This window comes from Rhinolophus sinicus, linkage group LG03 (genome assembly GCF_036562045.2).
Source record: "Rhinolophus sinicus isolate RSC01 linkage group LG03, ASM3656204v1, whole genome shotgun sequence".
In the NCBI taxonomy this organism is placed as follows: Eukaryota; Metazoa; Chordata; class Mammalia; order Chiroptera; family Rhinolophidae; genus Rhinolophus; species Rhinolophus sinicus.
Window position 1 is genome coordinate 45,563,988 of NC_133753.1, and position 23,498 is coordinate 45,587,485.

The 23,498-nt window shown below is 47.7% G+C and overlaps 1 protein-coding gene across 3 annotated transcripts; it reads left to right on the plus strand.

Moving 5' to 3' along the window:
* The first annotated feature begins 125 nt into the window (after positions 1–125).
* Positions 126–22,625, plus strand: PARP16 (poly(ADP-ribose) polymerase family member 16). Of its 3 annotated transcripts, XM_019725573.2 has the most exons (7): positions 126–237; positions 847–1,033; positions 12,495–12,632; positions 15,388–15,594; positions 18,265–18,436; positions 19,866–20,007; positions 21,361–22,625. In XM_019725573.2, the coding sequence occupies exons 2-7, from the start codon at positions 860–862 to the stop codon at positions 21,497–21,499; spliced, it is 972 nt and encodes a 323-aa protein (XP_019581132.2). In that variant the 5' UTR covers positions 126–237; positions 847–859; the 3' UTR covers positions 21,500–22,625. The 3 variants fall into 3 exon arrangements, with proteins under 3 accessions (XP_019581132.2, XP_019581133.2, XP_019581134.2); XM_019725574.2 differs by lacking the exon at positions 126–237 and having other exon boundaries at positions 284–1,033; positions 21,364–22,625; XM_019725575.2 differs by lacking the exons at positions 126–237; positions 12,495–12,632 and having other exon boundaries at positions 284–1,033.
* Positions 22,626–23,498: the final 873 nt, after the last annotated feature.

Below are 23,498 nucleotides of genomic sequence, written 5' to 3' on the forward strand. Positions count from 1 at the left end.
AGTCCAAGGGCGAGTCAGCAGGGCTCCCAGGTCAGTTTCTATTCGAGGCTTCTGCGAGAATGGCACGCAGGGGCGTGGGCGACTCTGACCCCGCCGCCCAGCTGTTGGGGACCTTTCGAGTCCAGATAGGCGGGCACACCCTGCACCCAGGACAAGGAGGGCGCGGGAAGGGGCGGGCCCTCGGCTTGGCTGGGAGGAGCGCGGAGCAGCGTCGGGAGCGCGGCGCCGGGAGGGGAGGTAGGCCTGGCGCGCGCGGGGCGCGGGAGTTTCTCCGGCGGGCAGGGCACGGCAAGCAGACGTGCACCGCTGGTGGAACGCAGGCGGCGCGGAGGGCAGTCGGGAGAGCCCTGGGGCTTCGGCGGCGCCGGGCCGGAGGCGGGGCAGGAAGGCACGGGCGGCGCCGCAGCCCTAGCGCGGCGCGGGAAGTGGATTCTGTCCGCGGTCCCCCCTAGGGGTGCCTCCCGCCCCAGGCCCCTGTAGAGGACACGTGTCAGCACGTTCCCGCCGTTGTCGTCTCATCCCATGTCATAGCCCCTCCCTTAGGCCTGGGACTCCCCCCACCCCGGCGGCCCCATTATCACCAGGCCCATCCCCCACACTGACCAGCGGTCCCGGCCCTGGCCCTGTGTACTGTCCCGTCTCCCGGGGAAGCGAGCGCCCCGGCCTGGACGCCCGCAGAAGACACTCGTCGGCACTTTCTCACCCCTGTCATCTCAGCCCTCTGTCTAGTTCGACCTCAGACCTGGGAACCCCGGTCCCCTCTGGCCCTTTGTCCCCCGGCCCAGCCCCAAGCTGACCTCAGACTCAGCCCCAGCCCCTGAACCGCCGCGTCTCCCCCGGCAACAGGCCGCCGTCCAGAATGCAGCCTGCAGGCTGGGCGGCAGTCAGGGAGGCGGTGGGCCGCGACGCGCTGGCCGCGGACCTCCGGTGCAGCCTCTTCGCTTCGGCCCTGCAGAGCTACAAGCGCGACTCGGTGCTACGGCCCTTTCCCGCGTCCTACGCCCGCGGCGATTGCAAGGACTTTGAAGCCCTGGTGAGTGCACTCCCCATCCCCGCAACCCCCGTGCTGTCCACTGCGTCCCAAGCCACGTGGCCTGTGGAACCCATGTTAGTCAACATGCCAGCCCCCAGACTTTCTATTCCCAGCCTGGCCTTGGGGTAGGTTTCCATGGGCTAAGAACACCCCTCCCCCCAAACCCTAATATGTAGACACCCCCAAGACACTTTGTGGCTGCTTCTTCTTGTTAATGACAAGTGACTCCCAGGAATGAAGTGAATTTAGTAGTTGTATAGGCCTCCCCAAGATTTTTTAGCGTGGCCAGCAATAGGTTGTTGATCTAAATCATCCGACTTTGCCAAATAGGAAGTTACCATCCTTTTGCAAATAATCAGACACCAAAAGTAACCAAAGCCACCTACCAAGACCTGATCTTCAGATGAGGTAGTATATGGGCAGTGCTCTTACAAATCGTAACATACACTACACATGTGAACTGTTATTTCTGATGACTCACAAGACACTTAGTTTTTTGCAGAGTTCACCTCAGGGGCAGCGTTCCAGATGCCATATCAGTTATTTTTATAATCCAAATGTTTGAAATTACCTAGGGTCAATTACCAAAATTGATTCTATAAGAAATAGAAAATCGCAATAGTCTATAATCATTAAAGACATTTAATTAGTAAAGATTTTCACTCAAGGAAAACTCCTGGCCTAGCTGGTTTCCTTGGTGTGTTCTAAATCACGAAGGGAGTAACTCCAGTTTTACACAAATTCTTCCAGAATATTGAAAAAGAGCCTAGTATAACCTTGGTCCTAAATCTGATAAGGATGGTACAAGAAAAGAAAATTATAGGCCAATGTCAGTCCTGAGTATAAGTGTAGAAATCCTGTATAAAATATTAAGATCCTGAATCTAGCAATGTATACAAAGAATAATTTCTTATTAACAGGTTGGGTTTATCTCAGGAATGCAAAAGGAGTTGAACATTAAAAAATCAATTAGTGTTATAAACCACATTAACAGATTAAAGGAGATGTTTAGAATTAAATGAGGTGGTCAGCGTTGGGTTCTCTCTTTGCTATCACTCCCAGAAGGTTGAAGGACCAAGGCCCACCCTCCTGGCCCCACCTGGTCTAGTTCTTTTTTTTTTTTTTTTTTTTTAAGTATATTTCTTATTTATTTTTATTATTTTTTTTAAATCAGGGAATATTGGGGAACAGTGTGTTTCTCCAGGACCCATCAGCTCCAAGTCGTTGTCCTTTCCTTTAATCTAGTTGTGGAGGGCACAGCTCAGCTCCAAGTCCAGTCACCATTTTCAGTTGTGGGGGGCGCAACCCACCATCCCATGCGGGAATTAAACTGGCAGGCTTATTGTTAAGAGCTCCGACTCTAACCAACTGGGCCATCTGGCCGCCCCCACCTGGTCTATTTCAACCAGGCTAGGGATGTGTTGAGGTCACCTCAGGCCTAGACCAGGGTGCACAGTTGTTTCAGGGTACAGGAAGTGGGAATGAAGTGGGAGGTTAGAGAAAGATAAGCCAACTGACTTTCTCCACAGTTTGTTCTGCAAATTCAGATGTTCAATTTTGAGTTTGTGATATCAGAGCCTTGAGGATGAAACTTTCTTCAGTGGATACAGAATGAAAGACCCAAGGAGAGCGTCACAGTGCTCAGCTGTACTGTGGGGTAAGCCCTATGCAGGGATACCTGGGAGATATTGAGGTTTTGATTCCAGACCACTGTAGTAAAGCAAGTTGTCATCTTTTTGGTGGTGGAGGGCCTTGCCTTTAATTTGTAAAAAAAAAAAAAAATCCCGCAATGTCTTTGAGGCACAATAAAATGAGGTATATCTGTACATACAACAGGGAAGCCCAGAGCAGGGACCCCAGCCCTTGGCAGTAGGCTCGAGATAGGGAACATGAACCGGGGGCAGTGGCTGATGCCATGCTGAGACCCTAGGGACATGGAAGATTTCAAGGAGCATAGAGAAGGAAACTGGCATTCCAGGAGGAGTAGCAGGAGGTAGAAAGCCAGGAGCTCACCGAGGCCAAGTCTGTATGTCTCCAAGCCTGTTGTGGAGAGCAGGAAAAGATGAGGCCCATCAGAACGTGCAAGCCTGGGCCTGTCCTGCCAAGATGTGTAGATTGTGTCCTCGGCAGGGGAGAGCATTAATGAGACCCAGGACGCATTTCTGAAAGACCCCTGTGGTGCCAGGGTAAGACAGGGATTTGTTCAGGAGAAACAGGGACCAAACTCACCAAGATGATGTCCCACAATGCACTTCATTAATTTTCACCAAGAAACATCCAAGTGGACTAGAATGCTCAATGCGTTCTCTTCCTGCTGGAAGGTTGTCTTGGCAAACAGAATCAGGTTTGTTTGATGACTATGGGATAAATCAAAGGGAGCTTTGGAATTGTTTTGATTTGTTCACGCTTTTTAAAAATTTATGTTTAATTATGCATGTAATGTTTGAATATATTCTTGTCATAAAAAATTCAAATGGTACCAATCAAGTGAACGTGCCCTTGATAGAGTTCACGCTATCCCACATCCCTCCCCATAGGTCTCAGTGCTTTCTGTTTGGGGCACACCCTTCCTCCCATACCCATAATCCCTTAGGAGAGCATCAGGCAGCCCCAAATAGCCACTGCCTCTATAGGGACAGACTGTCCCTCACATGGGGCTCATTGTACTGGTTCTATAGTGCACCCTTTCTTTCAAGGGCCAATGGAAAAACACAGATTCTTCCCGTCCCATTCTGCTGCCATATTCCTACTTGGGTACCATTGTTAAGGAAACCAGCCCAGATTCTTGTCTGTCTATAAGCATGGCTTTAATGAGCAGTTTCCCAGGAAAAGGCCACTCACCAGACGGCCTGGCACGACCTGTGTGGGGGCATTCACGTGTTCTTAGATAAACACAACCTATATTTCGTTTTGCCACATGTTACATGAGTTACAGAAAAGTGGAGAACTTGGCATCTGGACCTGGATCTGATTCAATGGTTAACTCTGAAAGGAAAGGGAATGAGGTCTGGACTTGTCCTTCTGGATCATTTTGTGATTACCTGAAGAAAGAAGGTGTGGAGCTGTTAAAAAGTCTCTCATTTTTATTTGTTTAGCTAAAAGCACTTGCAAGTAGTGTGAAATATTTTATCATTTTCAGCGATTTAAAATTTTCTCCATACTATACGGTGTCGTTACACACCTATAATACATACGTTGCAGTTTCCAAAAAGTAGAGCTCTGGCTTGAATTACTTTATTGATTATTGCTTTCCTGAGAATGTCCCCTGCTAAACCAAGCTCTTGGCTTTAGGCACAGCTCTGGCCTTATTCTGTCACAGCCCCCAAAGCCCCAATCATCTCTCGGTGCCTTGTTTTGAGAATATTTCTATTCTGAGTCAGCGCTTCGATTTTACCCTGGGAGTTCTTTGTATTCCTGGTGCCTGGCCTGCGGGTGCTTATCAGATGTTTGAGGAATCTTACTGGGAATGTGCCGATTTTCCAGGCTGAGGGTTTCTGACCCTGTTCCTTGGAACGAGGGTTAGCTAAGCCCGCATTAGGTCAGAGAATCTGTAGCATTCTTGGGATGTCCTGTATACCTGATCAGTGGCCCTCAAACTTCAGGTTTGTTTTGTTGTTTCCCTAGGGAACCCCAAGCCTTGGTTCTCCATTAGCCTGCAGACCCTTTGGGTGTGTGTGTGTGTGTGTGTGCGCGCGTGTGTGTGGAAAGCAAGTGTGAATGGCTCCTTTGTATTAATTCCAGCCCTTGTCCTTCAAAGTGGTGTTGAGGACCAGCGGCAGCATCACCTGGGAGCTTGTTAGAAATGCAGACTATCAGGCCCCTCCCCAAGCCCACCCAATCAGGATCTGCATTTTAACAAGTCTGAGAAGCCCTGCGTCTAGCCTGCCCTATTCCCATCTACCATTTCAGGGCCTAAGCTGCTCTAATTAGCTCTCCTGGTTCTGGTCTCTGGCTTGTACTCTCTAGACAAGCTTAACTGTCTGGGTTAAAAACAGGACTGAGCTCCTCTATGTCCTTACCCTGGGGCAGGCCTGCCCTTCCCATACCGTCTGCTTTGTTTTCCAGGTGACCGCTCCCGCATCTTTTAAGACACGGCTGGAATCTCATCTTACCCTGTACCTTCACCGCCCAGCAGTTAGGAGTCCTTTCTCTAGTTCCTTCACAATATTTTAAATTTGTTCTTATAAATAATACTATGATAAGCATCCTTCTACATTAATCATTGTTTATATCTCTAGTCATTTTCTTGAGATAAATTCCAAAAGGTGAAATTGCTGGCCCAAAAGCTAGCAAACCTTTCTGAGGAAGGCTTTTGATGCTTATTTCCAGATTGGAAATTAAATATTGACTTTACTGGGGAAGATCATTCTTTACAAGGCTTTCAACCTGGGTTCACATTGGAATCACCTGTGAAGCTTTAAAAAATACTGCTGTCTGGACCACTGTGCTGTATACCTGAAGCTGATGTAGACTAATATTGAATGTCAACTATAATTTTATGTATATATACATATATTATATATACATGTATAGCATAGGGAATATAGTCAACGGTATTGTAACAGCTATATATGATGTCAGAGGGATAGTAGACTTGGGAGGGGGATTATCACTTTGTGAGGGGTGTAAATGTCTAATCATTATGCTGTTTTGTACATTTGAAACTAATATAAAAAAATTAAAAAAAAAATACTGCTGTCTGGGCCCCACCCCTAGAGATTTAATTGGTCTGAGGTGGAGCCTGGGCATTTTAATTTTTTAGTTTATTTGCAGAAAAGATGTAGTTTAAAATTTTTCCTATTGATTTGATCATTTTCATGAGTACCCACCTGCTGGTAGTGAGGAAATGGTAACAATTAGACTCGGTCCAGTCAATAAGTGTCCATTTAGGTACATACTTGATATCGCAAGTTAAAATGCTCAGTCTCTCAGACTACCTTTTTATTTTCTTGCTCTCAAAGATGGTTGCTGAAGAGTGGGGGGAAATATACAGACATAAAAAGATATGGATACAGACATAGATATAATGTGGTGTGACTGTCAGTGGATGTGTGGCTAGAAAGATTCCTCAGCCTATGGGACAGTGATGTGTAGGTCCCCGGGGGTGGGAATCCATCCTTCTAGGACAGAGCACCTCCTGCCTTCCCAACCATCCCAGAGACGCAGGCGTTTCCTCAGCAGATTGGTGAGTAGTAGAGAGGGACATTTGATTAATAATAATAATACAGTACCTAACACTTATACAATACGACTAGCCTTTACTAACCTCTGGGTACTGTTCTGAGCTGTTCCTATGTGGAACTCATTTAATCTTTCTAAAACTCAGTGATGTAGGTTCCATTATTATCTCTGCCTTCATCAGCTACTCAGTATATATGCTTGTGGCAGACCATCCTCCAGCTCCCAGGTGTTGCTGGAGTGTAGGCAGGATGGAGAAGCACTCCTTTAAAGGGTCCCCATGATGACATCTTTTGTGAAGAGTTCTCCTATACAGTAGACTCTCACCCCTGATCTGTTTTGGTGACTGGATTTTCATACTTTGTGCAAAGCCAGGTGTACCTGTATGTAACTGCGGTGTCTACCTTTCCAGCCTTCATCTTGGCACCCTATCAGTTCCACCTACCCCCTCATGTCCTTCCAGCACATCCACCCACATCTAGTAATTATGGCCTATGGCGTCTTCCTCAATGAGGATTTTTTTCAGATATTCTTTCTTTCCTGCTGCCAGCCCTGCCAGGACAACATTGCTTAAGATCTAAACCTGAATGTCCCCACCTTTCTTGGTGATAAGTATCACCTGTGGCAACTTCTGTAAATAGAATCCCGGGCCTCATCCCCAGGAGATTGTGATCTGGGTGGTTGCCAAATATCCACGGGGCTGTCCTGTCACCTCCTGACTCAAGCAAGGAGGTTATCTCCTTCCAGGGTCATCAGCCCCCTTCCTCTTCTGCTCTTCCCCTGCCAGTTCCCTGCCCATAGCCTCTCAGTCACCCAAACCACCTCTTTCTTGAGAGACTTCCTTTCTTACACCCCTGTGACTGCCCGGCACTGCCCACCATTCAAGCTTTGCCCAGGCTCCCCAAGCCACTTCTCCAACTGAATCCTTCCTTGTTCCCTAGAGCAGAGAGTGCAAAAGTGCGGTCTGTGGGATGACAGGTTTTGTTTTTCCTCTAACCATAACCTTTAATTTATTTTATTTTTTATTTTATTTTATTGGGGAACAGTGTTTTTCCAGGACCCATCAGCTCCAGGTCAAGTCGTTGTTTTCAATCTAGTTGTGGAGGACGCAGCTCAGCTCCAGGTCCAGTCGTTGTTTTCAATCTAATTGTGGAGGATGCAGCTCACTGGCCCATGTGGGAATCGAACTGGTGACCTTGGTGTTATGCGCGCTGCACTCTAACCACTGAACCAACTGGCCACCCTAACCTTAACCTTTTAGAAATTAGTAAATTAAAAAAAAAATGCGGCTTGCTGATTTCTTTCTTCCCCCTGCCCTTTTCTTCCACCTGCCCTCTCCCCCCGCCCCACTCTTGTTCAAGCCATTGTTTCTTAGTCTAGTTGTGTAGGACTCCTTGGCCCATGCTGGTATTATGAGCCTTGTGCTCCCCTGGACTGAGACAGTCAGTTGCCAGTCGTCGGTCGGCCACTCTCTGCAGCTCCGGCTGCCGGCCACTCACGCTGGCCACCAGCCACTCATGGCAGCACACAGCAGCCCTCCGCAACTTCTGGCTGCTCACAGCAGCCCAGCTCCAGGGAGAGCTGTTGTTCACAACCTTAGCTGTAGAGGGCGCAGCTCACTGGCCCACGCGGGAATTGAACCGGTGACCTCAGCGTTAGAAGCTCTGCGCTCCAACCACCTGAGCTACCGGGCTGGACCTGATTTCTTTTTAAAATGAAAAAAAATTGAGGCTCCACAGCCTGGGTGGAGGTCATTCTTGGGTAGAAACCAGCTGGAATTGGGGATTGATATCTGGACCCTTTGCTAGGCCAGGGGTCTCTAGTTCCACACAGTCCACCACTCGTTCCTAGACTCCCCCCTTCCTCATTTTCATCACCTCTCTGGCCCTGGCGGCGTTTGAGCCTGGGACAACCTTTTGGTGTTCACTGCCTCTCTGCTAATCTTCCCACTGGGAGTGCTCTGTCCATCACGCCAGGTCCCACCCCCATCCTACCCTTCCCTCTGCCTTCTTCCCCAAACCCCAGAAATGCAAGCCTTCCTCCTGAATACTTACTGTCCTCAATCCAGTTCTTAGTAAATGCCTTCCACTGCCGTTAACAGTGGTTCATAACTGTTGTCTAGACGGAGGGTTTTCTGTCTCCTGACCCCACTCAATGCTACACATGGCTTACATCTTTCTCCCTTCCCTTGACAGGGTTTAAGCACAGCCAATAGCTGCCTTGGTTGTTTTATTTGGGGTATGGGAGACTCTGGAAATATACTTGATCAGCTTCCCAAGCAGCCTCTTAAAAGTTCTGCTGGAATTGCTCCTTTGGGCTGAAATATTTAGTTCCTTGATTTGGTAAGAGAGAATCACAGAGAATGGACCGGAGTCAGGCTGCCTGGCTTCATGTCCCTGCCTTGCCACTGAAGAGGTGCATGACTCTAGACAAGGTGCTTAAACTCTCCAAGCCTCAGTTTCGTTCCCTTTAAAATAAGCTGTTTTGAGGATAAAGTGAGATGCCATCTGTACCATGATTAGCCCAGTGAAAAGTCCTCGATAAATTTTAGCTGTTGGGGCGGCCGATTAGGTCAGTTGGTTAGAGCGCGGTGCTCTAAACAACAAGGTTGCCGGTTCGATCCCCGTGTGGGTCACTGTGAGTGCCCTCCACAACTAGATTGAAACAAGTACTTGACTTGGAGCTGATGGGTCCTGGAAAAACACACTTAAAATGAAAGGTTTTTTTAAAAAATAGCTGTTACTCTTGTTCTGAAATTCGTGCTGGGGCTCCAGGATACGTAAGATGGGATTGGCCCTCAGGAAGTGTGTCCCAGCCAGATTTATGGTGGCTCCAGAGAGTCAAGTGCCAACATAGGATTCTGCATAGAGCACAGGGGAGCACAGAGGTCGTGGGTGGTTGGGGACAGGGCAAATGACTTTAGGCTGGTCTTAGGACTGAGTAGAATGTCACCCTGGGCAGCTGCAGAAGCAGAGAAGGAAAGACTAGGGTAGTTGAGGAGTAGCCTGGGGGAAGCGGGTGAGAGTGTGTGGCTGGAGGTACTGTGAGACAGAAGCCCGACAGACTGACCAGTTTCCCAAGAGCCTTGTTAAGCAATATTTAGCAAATAAAAGTATGGGCCACCTAGTTAAATTTGAATTTCAGACTAGCAATAAATAATTTTTAAAGTGTAAGTATGCTCCAATTATTGCATGGGCAATACTTACACTAAAAAATGTATTGTTTACCTGAAATTCAAATTTAACTGGGCAAGACTCTCTTTTCTGTGGCAACCCTACCTGTGTGCCTGGTCTCCAAAAGGCCCTGCTAAAATGCAGACAGGTTTTGGTCACAAGGGGAAGAATCCTGTTAACTTGTTGGATCAGTTGATTTTTCAGAGTAGCCTGAAAAGTGAAACGGGACATAAAGGAGGCCAGTTGAGGGGTTAAAAATGGGGCCAAAGAGGGCAGGCAGCCCAGCAGGACACACACGGCAGGGCCGGCAGCAGGCAGGCAGCCGTGGGAGCGCCTGAGCTCTGGAAGAAAGAGGGCTGTCCCCAAGGGGACTCAGGGGAGGCCTTGGTCCAGCTTGGAGCTGGGAGGGGTCTCTCCTACTTCCCAAGCCCTGAAAGGGACCTGGCTTAGCTGACTGTCCTTTTGTGGGGATCCCTGTGCCCAGCGCCATGGCTCACAGGTGGGATTTGAGAACAAGAGTGATGGGGACAGTAGTCGTGGGAGAGAAGACTCAGCTCTGGCTCTGGGAAGACACGTGTGGGCCAGGAGTAGAAAAGGAGGACTGGGGAGGCCACAGGCTGCTGGGGGGTGTCGTTTGGATTGTGCAGGCAGCAGGCCGTGTGGGTGGCCACCTGAGGGTACACCATTCAGAACATAGCTTCAGGTAACCTCAGTGGCTCCATGTTGCCTACAGAACAAAGCCCAGAGACCCCAAGGTGGGTGTTCAAGGCCCTTCACAGGCTGTTCTCGTCGCCTCACTCCTGTTCCTCCTGGACTCTTTTCCCACGCCCTAGGCTCAGCCACACCAAACCACCTGCAGTTAATGATGACGCCTTACGTTAATGCCTTCCTATTACTTTAATCGCTGAACTTGCTGAACTTGATTAACCTGCACGGGAATCTTGTGAAATGGCTACTAATATTATCCCAATTATATATTTGAGGAAACTGAGACACAAGAGGTCCCACAACTCACCCAGGTCACACAGCTAGTAGTGGGTATGACAGCCCAGGTTTGGGGCAGCCTGCCCGGGAGGATAGCCTGTGCTGTTAGCCACGTCCTTGACCATGGGCTACACTTGTGCATCTGTGCCTTTGCATCTCACACCCAGGTCACACAGAACCTCCTTTGCGAAGTCTTTCCTGGCCACCCTCTTTAACCCCAGCCACTACCTAACAAAAGGCCCGCCTGGTCCCCTTAGTAATTTGTGTCCATCTTTGTTATGACAGTAAATAGGTTGAAGTCATAATTATTTTCCTTTCTGCCTCCCCACTGTGTAGTACCAATCCTTGTGGAGCATTTACACACCCACACGTCCATTTTTTTTTTTTTTTAATTGGATCCTCACTGACGCTCCATGAGGCATGTAGAGATAGTTTTACTAGAAGTCTGAGGCTATTGATTGGATCTTGGAAACTGAGACTGGAGTAAAGCAGCCCTGAAATGTTTCTGATGTTTAGCTACAGAGTTAAGAAATAAAACCACCAAGGTCAGCGTCAGTGGTTCTAGAAAAATGGAAAAGAAGCACTGATATTCATGAAGTGCCCACTATATCCCTAGTAAAGGCGTGTGTGGGAGTGTTGTCAGAGGCAAATATAAGAAGCCATGGCAATGTGTAGACCAGGCCTTGAGATGCTGTTACCTTCTTTAATCTTCCCAACAACCCCAATGTGGAGCTAGTGGGGTTCCTATGTTAGAGAGGAGACCAAGGCTCAGCCAGGTCAGGAGCTTTGCTTAAGGAGCAAGAATTCAAACCCAGATCTGTCTGTTCTTTCCACTGCATCCAGAAAAGAGGAGACTGTCCTTGGCTGCTGGGAGTCCTGGCCATTCTGGAAAGAGTGTATTGGGACTGAGTGCCTTAGGGGCTTAGAGGAGAGAAGGGCGCCTGGGTTGGTAGAAGTGGGGGAAGGGGTATTCTAGGAGCCTGAGAGAACAAAGCTGGGAGGTGGTACAACCCCAGGCATGTTCACAGACGGCAGCAGTCTATGGTGGTGTTTTAAATGCCATGCTGGAGAGATTGGGCTTCTAGTCACAACTTCTGAGCAAAAGCTATAGATACCTTGGAGCTGCTGTTAGTCCCTTATCAGATATCCTGGCGCCAAATGGGTGTTGGAATTCAGATTCTGTCTGATTTTGCAAAGGTAATATGTGGTGCAATGGCAACTCAACCGACCAACTCAGATGACTATCGCAAGCCACACGGGCATGAGCCTAAATCAGAAGTCCTTGCAGCAGTCCACCGAGGTCCAGGAGCTAGTCTTTGCCCCCGAGAGGGACAGCTCGTGTATAAGGAGAGGAGATTCGTGTCGGCGGGGCACAGGCACTGCTCTGGCCTAGTGAAACCCCATGTATTACAGAAACTAGTCTTTCTTCTAAGAATGCCATAGACACAACTGCCAGGGTCCTCACAAAAAGTTCATTCTCGGGGAGACCCCAAATTATGGATTCTCCATTTTCAGTTCCTCCTAGTCCAGATGCAGCTTACCATTCTGGGTCATTTTTACCATAAGCAGTGTTACCTGGTTATGTATTAGGGTGGTGCAAAAGTAATTGCATTTTTTGCAATTATTTTTAACTTTTTAAACCGCAATTACTTTTGCACCAACCTAATATATAGTCACCATACTCCCTTCATCTGGTCTCCAGGAGAACAGGCTGACAGGAAGTTAACTGAAGGTCATTTTCTTATGCTTTATTAACCCTTTTGCCCACCCATGTATATACCACGTATTTGGTAACGCCTCCAGCCAGGTGCCATTCTATAATCAGACATTAATATTCCTGCAGCAAAATGCATCAATAGTAACACGAAATGGAATAAATAAAGATTAAACGAACCTCACATCAGCTCAGGTCAGGTTCTGTACTAAATGAGTTACAAAACAACCTTTCAGTGTTTGGAGTGTTTGGATTTGGGTTATTATTTGGAAAGGGGATGGTAGACCTCTGCATTTCCCTCCTCTTAGAAAATTGACATGAAAGAAGTGCATGTCGCCTGCCTTACCACTAGAGGGCCCCTGGTTCTCATTTTGTTCAGAATCCTTGCTAATGGAGGTTTTCCTCACTTCAGCTTGCAGATACCAACAAGTTACCCAACCTGAAAGAACTTCTCCAGTCCTCCAGAGACAAAGACAAATGGGCCTGGGACCTAGTGAGCTGGATTTTATCCTCAAAAGTCCTGACAATCCACAGTGCAGGGAAGTCAGAGGTGAGACTTTGCTCTGTAGGATCGCAGGTTCTGAGGACTTCATGCACCAGAATGACCTGGGCAGCTTGTTGCAAAGGCAGATTCCTGAACATTCCCCCCAGAGACTCTGATTCTGTGTCTGGAGTGGGGCCCAGGAACGTGCATACTAGCAGTGCAAAGCTGTGTTTTCTTTCCTCCTAGCTGTGTGACCTTGAGTAGGTTTTTTGGTGCGTTGCAGTACCTCAGTTTCTTTATCTATAAAATGGGGCTATGAATATCAGGTATACTTCCTGATACTTCCATCAGGGAAATGGCTGTGAGACTTGAATGAATTTTCGCTCTTAGAACAATGCCTACGAGCACATGCTAAGGACTAAGTAAATGTTGGGTATCACAAGCACCCCAGGTAATTCTGATAAGGGTAGACCCCTGCCCACACCTTTAGAAACATTGGCCTAACCCAGTTGTTACAAAACAGAGAGGCAGACCCAAAGTAATGGAAAAACCTCAGGCTTTGGGTTCAAATCCCACTTCCATCCATAATTGAGTCTCCTTTTCCCCATTTGTAAATTGAGAATTTTTTTTTTTTTTTTTTTAAGATTTTATTGGGGGAAGGGGAACAGGACTTTATTGGGGAACAATGGTCAAATTGTTGTCCTTTCAGTCTTAGTTGTGGGGGGTTCTGTTCAGCTTCAAGTTGTTCTTTCAGTCTTAGTTGTGGAGGGCGCAGCTCAGCTCCAGGTCCAGTTGCCGTTGCTAGTTGCAGGGGGCACAGCCCACCATCCCTTGCGGGAGTCGAACCGGCAACCTTGTGGTTGAGAGGACAGGCTCTAACCAACTGAGCCATCCGGGAGCTCAGCGGCAGCTCAGCTCAAGGTGCCGTGTTCAATCTTAGTTGCAGGGGGCAGAGCCCACCATCCCTTGCGGGACTCGAGGAATTGAACTGGCAACCTTGTGGTTGAGAGCCCACTGGCCCATGTGGGAATCGAACCGGCAGCCTTCGGAGTTAGGAGCACGGAGCTCTAACCGCCTGAGCCACCGGGCCGGCCCCGAGAATATTAATAGTTACCTTAGAGCTATGATAGAAAGTGTGTCACTCCCAGTACAGTTTTGGGGATAGACCAGACATTCCATAATTTGGAGTCCCTTGCCCATAATTTGGTCTCCCAGGGACAGGCTGGGTGACAAGGACCAAAATGTGGGACGGCAGATCTCCAGCCTAATGCTCTTTCCTCTGAGTGGCAGCAGGGCTTTATCTGTACTGTTCTTCACTTAATCGTTTTTAATTTAAGATCACTCAATTTTATAAGCTCCTCCTAAAGACAAAAATCCTCCTTAATATTTGGCATAATATTTGGTATCATGGATTCTGGTGTCTAGGGACATCCATCGGTGTTGGATGGGAAGGTAACATAAAGAGCCCTGGAGTGGGGGTCAGGAGATCCTTATTTGGATCCAGGATGGGATGTTCACTCGTAGATGGTCTCTGGGTTTCACTTTTGTCTTTTGTTAAATTGAGATTTAATAATTCCTCATATGGGCATCGAGCACCTACTAGATATTAGGTGCTGTAGGTAAAGTAGATAAGGCCATGTATGGCTCCTTGACTTTAGATGACGGACAAGTTAACTTCCGTTAAAATATGGAGCGCTGGCACCCAGGATTGTCAGCTGTTTATTGTGCCCATGCAAGGACATTAAGCCTACCATGTATCATCATTTTATAAAAGCATGATTTAACACAAAGAAGGATGAGCCTGACCTCAAAATAAAGGACAGTTCTTTCAAAGACAGGATCATGACAACCTTATAGCAATATAAATATACCTGTTACATTGCCCTTATTTTTCTCGTTTAATCACAACCCAGAGATAACTATGCCGCAGACTGGCTGTGGACTATGACTTACTATTTGGAAATAACTGAAATGATGTGATCTCTGCCCTGAAGAGGATTATTACCCTTAGGAAGGCACTTACCCTTCTGTATCAACTAGCTTTTGCTGTGTAACAAGCCATCCCCAAAACCTAGTGGCTTAAAACAACACTGATTGCTTCTCATGATTCTGTGGGTTGGTTGGGTGGTTCTCCTGGGTGAGGCTGGCGTGCCTGAGGCTGGATAATCTAGCGTAGCCTCACTTCCATGTCTGGGGCTTCAGCTAGGATGGCTGCTGTGGTTGGGGCCTTCCTCTATAAGACTCTCATCCTGCTGAAGCCTAGCAAGGCTTGTTGACATGGCAGAGAAGGTTGAAGGCTTCCCAGCAGCAGACAAGGAAGGGGAAACCCTTTTCAAGTCTGTTTGCCATGTTTTCCAAGGTTCTGTTGGCCAAGGCAAAGTCACATGGCCCATCCTAGTTTCAAGGGATGGAGCAATAGATTTTGGTGGAATTCCACCTGCAAAGTCACATTGCAGAGAGTGGGAGGAGCAATGTGTCGCCATTTTTTGCCATTTATCACACCTTTCTACCTCCTGAGATTATTGTAAAGCAGGGATACAGGAAATAGGTGTGACAGTGTTATGAAAATTAGAAGTGATTTTTACTTAGAAGGAGCAATGCATACTTTTCAGCCTGTTGTAGGGGAAAAAAAGATTAGAGGAAAGCAGTCTTGAGCTATAAGCTCTGAGCTTATTTATAAATCAATGTCTTTATTCTCATGAAACCAGTTGTTCTTATGAGCAGAGTCCATAGGACTTAAGCCCAAGGCTTTAAGAGGCCATTTTGGCAGCACATTTACCAGTTTCCCAACTAAAACTGTGACTCCTTTCATGTTTTCAAGTTTGCAAAGATCCAAAAGCTGACTGGTGCCCCTCACACTCCTGTCCCCGTGCCGGACTTCCTGTTTGAAATCGAGTACTCCGACCCCGCGAATGCCAAATTTTATGAGACCAAAGGAGAGCGAGACCTAATCTACGCCTTCCACGGGAGCCGCCTAGAAAACTTCCATTCCATCATCCACAATGGCCTGCATTGCCACCTGAACAAGGTAGGGCTAAGCCTGCTGACATTTGGGGGGGTGGGGGAGGTCAGAGCTGGTGGGAGGTGGGGAGGGGTAGGTTCACTAAGGCCTTGCCACTCAAAGTGTGGTCTGCAGACCTGGGAGGCTGTGAAAATGCAGAATCCTGGGCCTACCCTGGACTTTCTGAATCAGAATCTGCATTTTAACAAGGTCTCCAGGTGATTCCTTTACCAATTACAGTTTGAGAAGCATAGACATAAAGATGGTTCCCAACCTTGGCTGCACATTTAGAATTATTTGGGGAGCTTTTAAAAATCCCAGTGCATGACTGTATCCCAGACCAATTAGATCCGAATCTCTGGGAGTGCGGCCCCGACAGCAGCATGCTTTAAAAGCTCACCAGGTGACCCCAGGGTGTGGCCAACCCTCATTGCTCAGCATGGTCCCTGGACAGTGGCATCTGTGTCACCTGGGAGCTTGTTGGACAAATGGAATCTCAAAGCCCACCCCGGGCCACTTGATGAGAAATCGCATTCTAACAGGGTCTCCAACGTGCTTCCCATGCGTGTTGAAGTTTGAGAAGCACGTCTCTAGGGGTCACTCCAACTGAGTCGGCCCTTGGAGAAATCGAGGGATGCGTCAAGGAAAGATCCTCTCCCTCACTCCTTGAGCTGCTCTCCTCCCTTTTTTAGGAGTCAAACAGTGTCAACTACCCCTTCTCTGCTGGCACTTTTTTGCCTCTCAGTGAAATGGAGGAGGAAGAGTGTAGACAGGAGCCAAAAAATACTACCTTAGCAGCTCTCTGGCCCTGGGAAAATGGACTTAAACTCTCTGGGCCTCAATGCCCTGATCTGTAAAATAGGACGCCACGATCCACCTTCTGGTGTGCTGAGATGATTGAAACAGCTCATGTATACAAAGGGCTCTTCCTGTACTAAGCACCAAGGACACTGCTATTTTAGGCTGATGGAGAGGGAATCAGGGGTAGTTGGAGTCCGGCAGCCTTTCCCCAAGTTGTGGCAGCATCTCCCTTCTCTGAGGGGCTGGCTCCCTGAGCCACTGGCTGAAATGTGGCTGGAGAGACTTCTCAACACTGCTGCAGCTGATTATTGCAGTTGAGTTTCATTGGGGATGACGGGCTTGTTTACACTGGCTCTCAGCTGATTATTCCAGGCTACTGGAATCTGGGGCCTCCGTTTCACACCAGAGCCGGCCTGGAAAATTTGCCTGCCGTTTCGTCTCATACACCAAACCTTTGCTTCAGTGCCCCTGAGAGTTTGCTGTTTAGCGGCATCTCCTCAGAGTCCTAAGTTTCCCGCTCTTATGCACCTCTGCTCATTACTGCCTTGCTCAAGGTTCTCAGGTCTAGGGAAGGGCGTATACATAGCAGGCATCAGCGGAGAATGGATGTGCGTCTGATCAGAGGGCATCCAGTGTCAGCTTTTGAGACATGGGAACTGTCTAACCCAGCAAGGCGCTTCCCAAAGGCCAAGCAAAGACTTGTTTCATTTCGCCTATGCTTCACTTAACTGGCTTAGAATTATGGAAGTCTAGTGCCATCGAATAGTTTCTTAGGTCCTAAGCATAGGATATTCAGCGAGCTGTTGAGTCCACTCATCGTCTTGAGATACTGCTTCTATAGCCCAAGAACAGCAATTGAATTTCAACTCCAATGTCAAATTCCATCCATTGGTAGCAGCTACCTGGAATGTCGTATTGAGAAGGATTCCGAGTCAGTGTGAATGAGTGCCGTGACTGATGTTTTTATTGGCCATCATAGTTGATTAGTGATGTCTACCATGGGCAAAGGATGTGTTTGCTGTGCCTGCTGTAACCGCCACTTGAGCTATGTCGCCTGAGATCCTGCTCTCTCACCTGGCATGCTTTTTCGAGGGCACCAAGTTAGCACCTACCACCAGGGAGCTGCCGCCTAGATTTTTGGACATTTTTGTTGGTCAGCACCAATACAAGGGTAACACTTACCCTGCCCCGCATGTAGGCCTGCCTTATTCAGTTACAGTTTCTGGTCTGAGAGATTCGTTTCTTTTCTAAATAATGACTAAGATGATCTCCCCCTTCAGGTGGGATCCCCCTCCCGGTACATAAGGGTGTGACTTTGCTTCTGCAAGCCCGTCAGTGTGACAATACACTCATTACTACATACATATATATGCTATGTTATAAGAGCCCGTGATGGATGCTTACCGCTCTCATGTGCCTGGTGTCCTGTGTGATGCTTTATGTACATGACTTCATTGAATTCTCATCTACCGTCTTATGAAGGAGATAGTGTTATCACCATTTTGTAAATTTAGAAACTAAGACCCAGAGAGTTTATATAACTTGCCAACTTGTTTGAGGTAGGCAGGATTTAAACTCAGGTCTGTTTGGATCCTGAAAACCTATGTTTCTCTCTCAGCCACAAGACCGAATAGTCCTTAATCACAGGAACTAGTAGTTTGCCCGGCTAGTCAGCTACATCCACAATCAGTTAAACTGTCATCAGATAGAAATATATTTAATAATAACCCTATGATAATGTCATAGGATTTTTTGATCTTATGCCTTTTGCTGAGGAAAAAAAGGCTTGAAAATTTTGTGTTTACAACTCTGTTGAATTAAGACCTGTGTCATCTTGCTGTGCCATTCTCCATTCACCCGGCCCTGTTTCTTTTCTGTTGGCTTCTGCCATTCCAGACATCCTTATTTGGGGAAGGGACCTACCTCACCAGTGACTTGAGCCTGGCCCTCATTTATAGCCCCCACGGCCATGGGTGGCAGCGCAGCCTCCTCGGCCCCATCCTTAGCTGCGTGGCTGTGTGTGAGGTCATTGACCATCCAGATGTGAAGTGCCAAACCAAGAAGAAGGGTGAGTGAGCGCTTGGGCCAGACCTGGGCTGTATGTCTCTGGGGGTTTAGGCTCTTGTTGCTGGCCCAGTTGTTGGATGGGGTACCCATTGCACACTGCGGGATGCACTGAGTCCAGAGCAATGTAGGACAGGGGCCTGCTTTCAAGGAGTGAGCAGTCTCCTTACCCATTGAACACACAATGGAAAAGATATTTACTACAAAGCGGTGGGTAGAGAGTGCCAGTTGAGGGCACTCTCTAATGGGGTCCATGGGGCAGCTCAAAGAAAGGAGCAGTCGTGGTGGGTCCAAGTGCTCAGGAAAAGCTTTGGGGAGGAGGTGAGATTTGATAGATGAAAGCAAATGTGTGAGGCTAGAGTGTGGAATCCTTGAAGGCAGGAACTGGGTCTCATTCACGCCTGGACACTTGGTAGCAGCAAGGCTCCTGGTCTGTACTTGACGTTTAGTAAATATTTGCCAAACTGAAGCTAAAGACATGTGTCCAGACCTTTCCCTCCAGACTACTCTGGTGTGTGCTAGCGCCCCCTGGAGGATGTGAGAGGCAACAGGCCGGCGGCAGTAAATCCCCCCCGCTCTCAGGGAGCACAATGAAGCTGGCCCCCTCAGTCCACACCCCTGATGGGTCCCTTAGATTATTTGTCCTGTCCCCCTGCTGTTTTGTCCAAAAAGTCAGAAGAGTCATAGAACTGTCATTCTGGTCTCCAGAAGTAGCCTGTTGGTTCCACTGAGAAAAGGAAAATTGAGAAAACTGTCTGTTCCTGGCCTCTAATGTAAAACAACTGGAATCCTGAGGAACGGGCCCAGGTCTGACGCCAGCCTCCCAAACCAGACAGCACGAGTATTTGCATTGATAATTCTTAGGAATTTTGCAAATCATGACATTAAACATCCAAACAAAACATTGCAACGTCGGCTATCACACAGCTTTGGCCTTTTTTTTTTAATTGCTAAAGCTTTTCATGTTATTAAAAGAAAAGTTTTGTTTTTGTTTGTTTGTTTTTTTAAACAAGGCTTGGTACAGAGGGTAGAAGATATGTTCTAAGAAGCTCCAATCCAAAATAGGTATTTAAAGTGCCTGCTAAGAGACTTGTCTCAGATCAAGTGCTGTTCCTCGTCCTGGACTATTTTTTTCGTTGTGGACGTCAATCTGCTTCTTCCCTCTGCTTTCCCCATTCAGTTAAGTTTTTTTTCTTTTTTCCCCTTGTATCAGTTTTATTTTCCAACTCCTTTTTTCCTCCTCCTGTCTGTCTGTCGATACTCCTGTCCTTTAATGTGCTTCACGTACACATATAGGCCCGTTCCTCAGCCTGCAGGGGCCTCTCCTCCCCCCAGGACCAGGAGGCTTGACCCGTTTATCTTCATAATTTGCCTCTTTCTTATTGTATTCCCTTCCACCCTCCCACCACGTTGTGCTTTACTCTCCTATTCAGATTCCAAGGAGCTAGATCGCAGGAGAGCAAGAATCAAACACAGTGAAGGGGGCGACATCCCTCCAAAGTATTTTGTGGTCACCAATAACCAGCTCCTGCGAGTGAAGTACTTGCTGGTATACTCACAGAAGCAGGCCAAGAGGTAAGGAGGATGGTCCCTGCGTGAGGACACCTAAAGGCTGCTTTCAAAGCGTTGGGTTCTGAGTTATCATCACCGCCTTTCCTCCAGCCTTAGGCCTCACCTGTGTGTAAAGTTGATAAAGCACCACGTTAGACACGGTGAGGAGTGAGGATAAGGTTGAATAAGATGTGGCCCTCAGAGGACTGTGTGTTCTAGGGAAGAAGATAGACTCTCTATTCGTAAACACAAATAACACAAGGAACTTGACGGAAGCCAAATTGGCTGCCCCAGCCGCGAAGCCCCGCAGCCACCTCAGCTCCTGATTTCGGTCTGAAACCCACTGATTAGGTTAAGCTGAGAGGCAGGGTGGTGACTGGGCTCTGGCTGGGATTGTGTGCTGCTCAGCTCGGTCACTTTCCATGGTGGCTGTTGAACTACCATGTGGTCTTCTCTGGACCTGAGATGCTTCGTCTTCATCTCCAAAGTTGAACCCAACAGCAGACGAGGCCTCTGGCTCCTAAGAGCCATGGTGGCTGCCTCATCCTATCGCAGCAGTGTGGTAGGGGGTGTGTGTGCAGGCTTTTCCAGGGTCAGGGGTCACTTTCAGATCTCATCATTTTTTGGGGGTCTCTGATAGAACTTCTCATGGGGATGAGCAGCAGGTGAGCCAGTAAGATAGGAAAAGGGATTACTTTTAATACTTTTCATTCCTGCTTGTATACACCAGTGGTTTCCATGCTTCCGAATTTCATAAACCAGTAAAATCCACCCCCCCCGCCCCCAATTTGGGATATTTGTATAGCGTTCTGGGGGACATTATCCTTTGGTTGAAAAATCATCTGGCTCTTTGTACTTGAAAATTCCATTCCTCCCACTTCTCCCTGGAGTGTCTCTGTGCACACTTGGACAGTTTAGATCATCTCCCAGCAAACCAAAGAGGATTTCCCCAGCATGGATTGATATCTGTATGTGTCTAAACATGAAAGGACTTTTGCTAAATAACCTACCACCTGCTGCCATCTGGGCAAACACCCTGAACAAGGTCATTCTTCTAGATACCAAAGTCCTGCTTAAGAAAATACAGGGTAGAGGAAGGTTCAAAAGGAGCAGCTATAAAAGAGAAGAACAGGATGAGCTCATTGCATAGCTGTCTTTGTACATTTAGAACATGTTCTGGTGAAAGGCGTGTTGGTGCCAGGGCAAACAGCCTCGGATTTCTTTAGTGGAGGAGAACGCACGCAGCTTCATTTCATGGCTCAATTCAGAGGATGAAATTCATCATTGCATCTTGTTCGAGCCAGAAGTTGTTGCATACACTTAAAAAAAAAAATGTTTTTCTCCTTTTGCCAACATCACTCTTTTTCCCCCCTGAAGCAGGACTTCCAGCCAGCTGTCCTGGTTTTCCAGCCATTGGTTTACAGTCATGATATCCCTGTATCTGCTGCTGCTGCTCATAGTGAGTGTCATCAACTCCTCAGCTTTCCAACACTTTTGGAATCGTGTGAAGAGATAATCTTTCCGGGCCTGGTATGGGGGCCACCTCAGCCATGTGCCTTATGACAATTTGTTCTGTACCTCCTGTACCCCACATCCAGCCAGGTTGAGCCTGGTGGCCAGCTGGGGACCACAGGACAATTTTCATAGGCCATAAATGTATCAATTGCCTTTGATGATACTCACAGCCACACTCCGGCCCAGGGGGACCACGGGTTCCTCACTCGTAGGTTTTGGGGAGTCCTCCTGTCTGCTCCTTCCTAAACAGTTCTAGGGAGTTGGCTTTTCCGTTAGGGCCAAAGGAAAAAGTCTTACTGCATTTAAAAACAAAGTGTCCAAGCTGTCAGTGGTGTGTTTACAATCGCTGCTGGCGGACGTTGGCCTTTCTCTAATGCCTTCTGGAAGGCGGAAAATGTGTAGTGGGGACGATAAATCACTAGGCGGTTGCCTTGTTTTGACTTGAGACACTCAAGAGGAATAGTCATGTTTCTCATAAAAATCGGTGGGACCGTTTTTGAATTCCATCAGCCTTTGTCTGTGAGTACAAAACATTTTCAGTTTTCTCAAATCAACAAACAGCCGCCTGCTACAGCTGTAACCCCCGTGCCCGACCATGGATGAGAAAGAAAGGAGTCAGAGACCTGATTAAAAAATACAAACTTAATGAGCAACTTAAGTCGTCTTTTTCTAAAAACTCCCAGCTGCTGATTATAGCTGCAGGCCCGCCTCCTGATCTTCTCACGACGCTGCCTTGATTACGGCCTGCCAGCCCCAAGTGCCATGCTGTCGGCCCTCTGTCGCTGCCGGCCTTAACACAGAGGCCTGCCTCAGTGTGCCACAGATGTGCGTGGGCTGAGCCTCCCTCAGCGGGGGGTCGCAGGTCTTTGGGACTCAGCCTGGGCTTTATGTGTGCAGGAAAAACCCCTGGCTGCCTAGAGAGCCATGGTTCTACTTCCTGTATTCTCTGCCCCTCCTTCCTGCCCCATTTCAGCCATAATTGAGCCGTCTGATTTGGGGGGAGATTTCTGTAAAGAAGGGGGAAAGTCATTTTTCTATAATTTGTGAAGTTGTGAAAAAGCCATTATTATGGGTTTTACGTTGAATATTGGAACATTTCAAAAATAATAAAAATATTTTCCTAATTACCAGGTCGCTTTGTATGCCCTTTTGCTAAAAATCTTATCCTCTTTTCCTTGTTTGAGGTTTGACCCATTTGCTGGAAAGCATATATCACCAGGATATCTAGTAGGTGTTGGATTTCTAGTCATGATAGACCATAGATGAGCACCTACTATGTGCTACACACTAGAAATAGGGGGAGACCAAGGTCAAAATGCCCTTGTCCTCACTGAGCTGACAGTCTGGCAAGGTGGGCAGATGGACAAGCATTCTCAGGAGTGAAGTTGGCATTATATGGCATTATTATAAAAGAGTTTTGGAAAATACTTGGTAAAGAGTCTTTAACATGACCTGGAAGTATGGAAGTGACACATATAGCATGGCCAGGTGCCTTACAGCTACTGATTTCTTTAGTCCCCATGACAGGTAAGAAGTCGACGTCCCAGAGAATTTAAATAGCTTGCCCAGGGTTACTTGGCTAGGAAGTGACAGAGCTGGGAATTGAACCTAGCAAACTGGTTTCAGTGTCGGTCTCAAAACCATCATGCTCTACAGTCCTCCAGGCTCCCAGAAAAGGCGATGTTCAACTGAAACCTCAGAGAGCCATCAGTGTGAGGCTAAGAGGTGGAGGAAGAGTATGGCAGGCAGTGGGAATAGCACAGGCAAAGACCTAGAGTTCCCAGGGGAGAAGCTAAAAACAGGAGGGTCATAGGAAGAGGCTGTGGTAAGAAACGGGGCTGAAGAGGTAGGCAGGGGCCAGATCAGGGAAGACCTTACATGCTGTGGGCAGGGAAGCCATTAGAAGGTTTTAAGCAAGGAATGGATACAATTATGATCACATTTGGTGTTCAGAAAAGTCACTCAGGCTCGTGGTTGGAGAATGGATTTAGGATTATTTT

Bases quoted from the DNA above. Each gene is read 5' to 3' on its own strand.
- PARP16 (XM_019725573.2), top strand. From the start codon at position 860: ATGCAGCCTGCAGGCTGGGCGGCAGTCAGGGAGGCGGTGGGCCGCGAC. The intron at 1,034-12,494 runs GTGAGTGCACTC...TCCTCACTTCAG, and splicing joins GCAAGGACTTTGAAGCCCTG to CTTGCAGATACCAACAAGTT. The intron at 18,437-19,865 runs GTGAGTGAGCGC...TCTCCTATTCAG, and splicing joins GTGCCAAACCAAGAAGAAGG to ATTCCAAGGAGCTAGATCGC.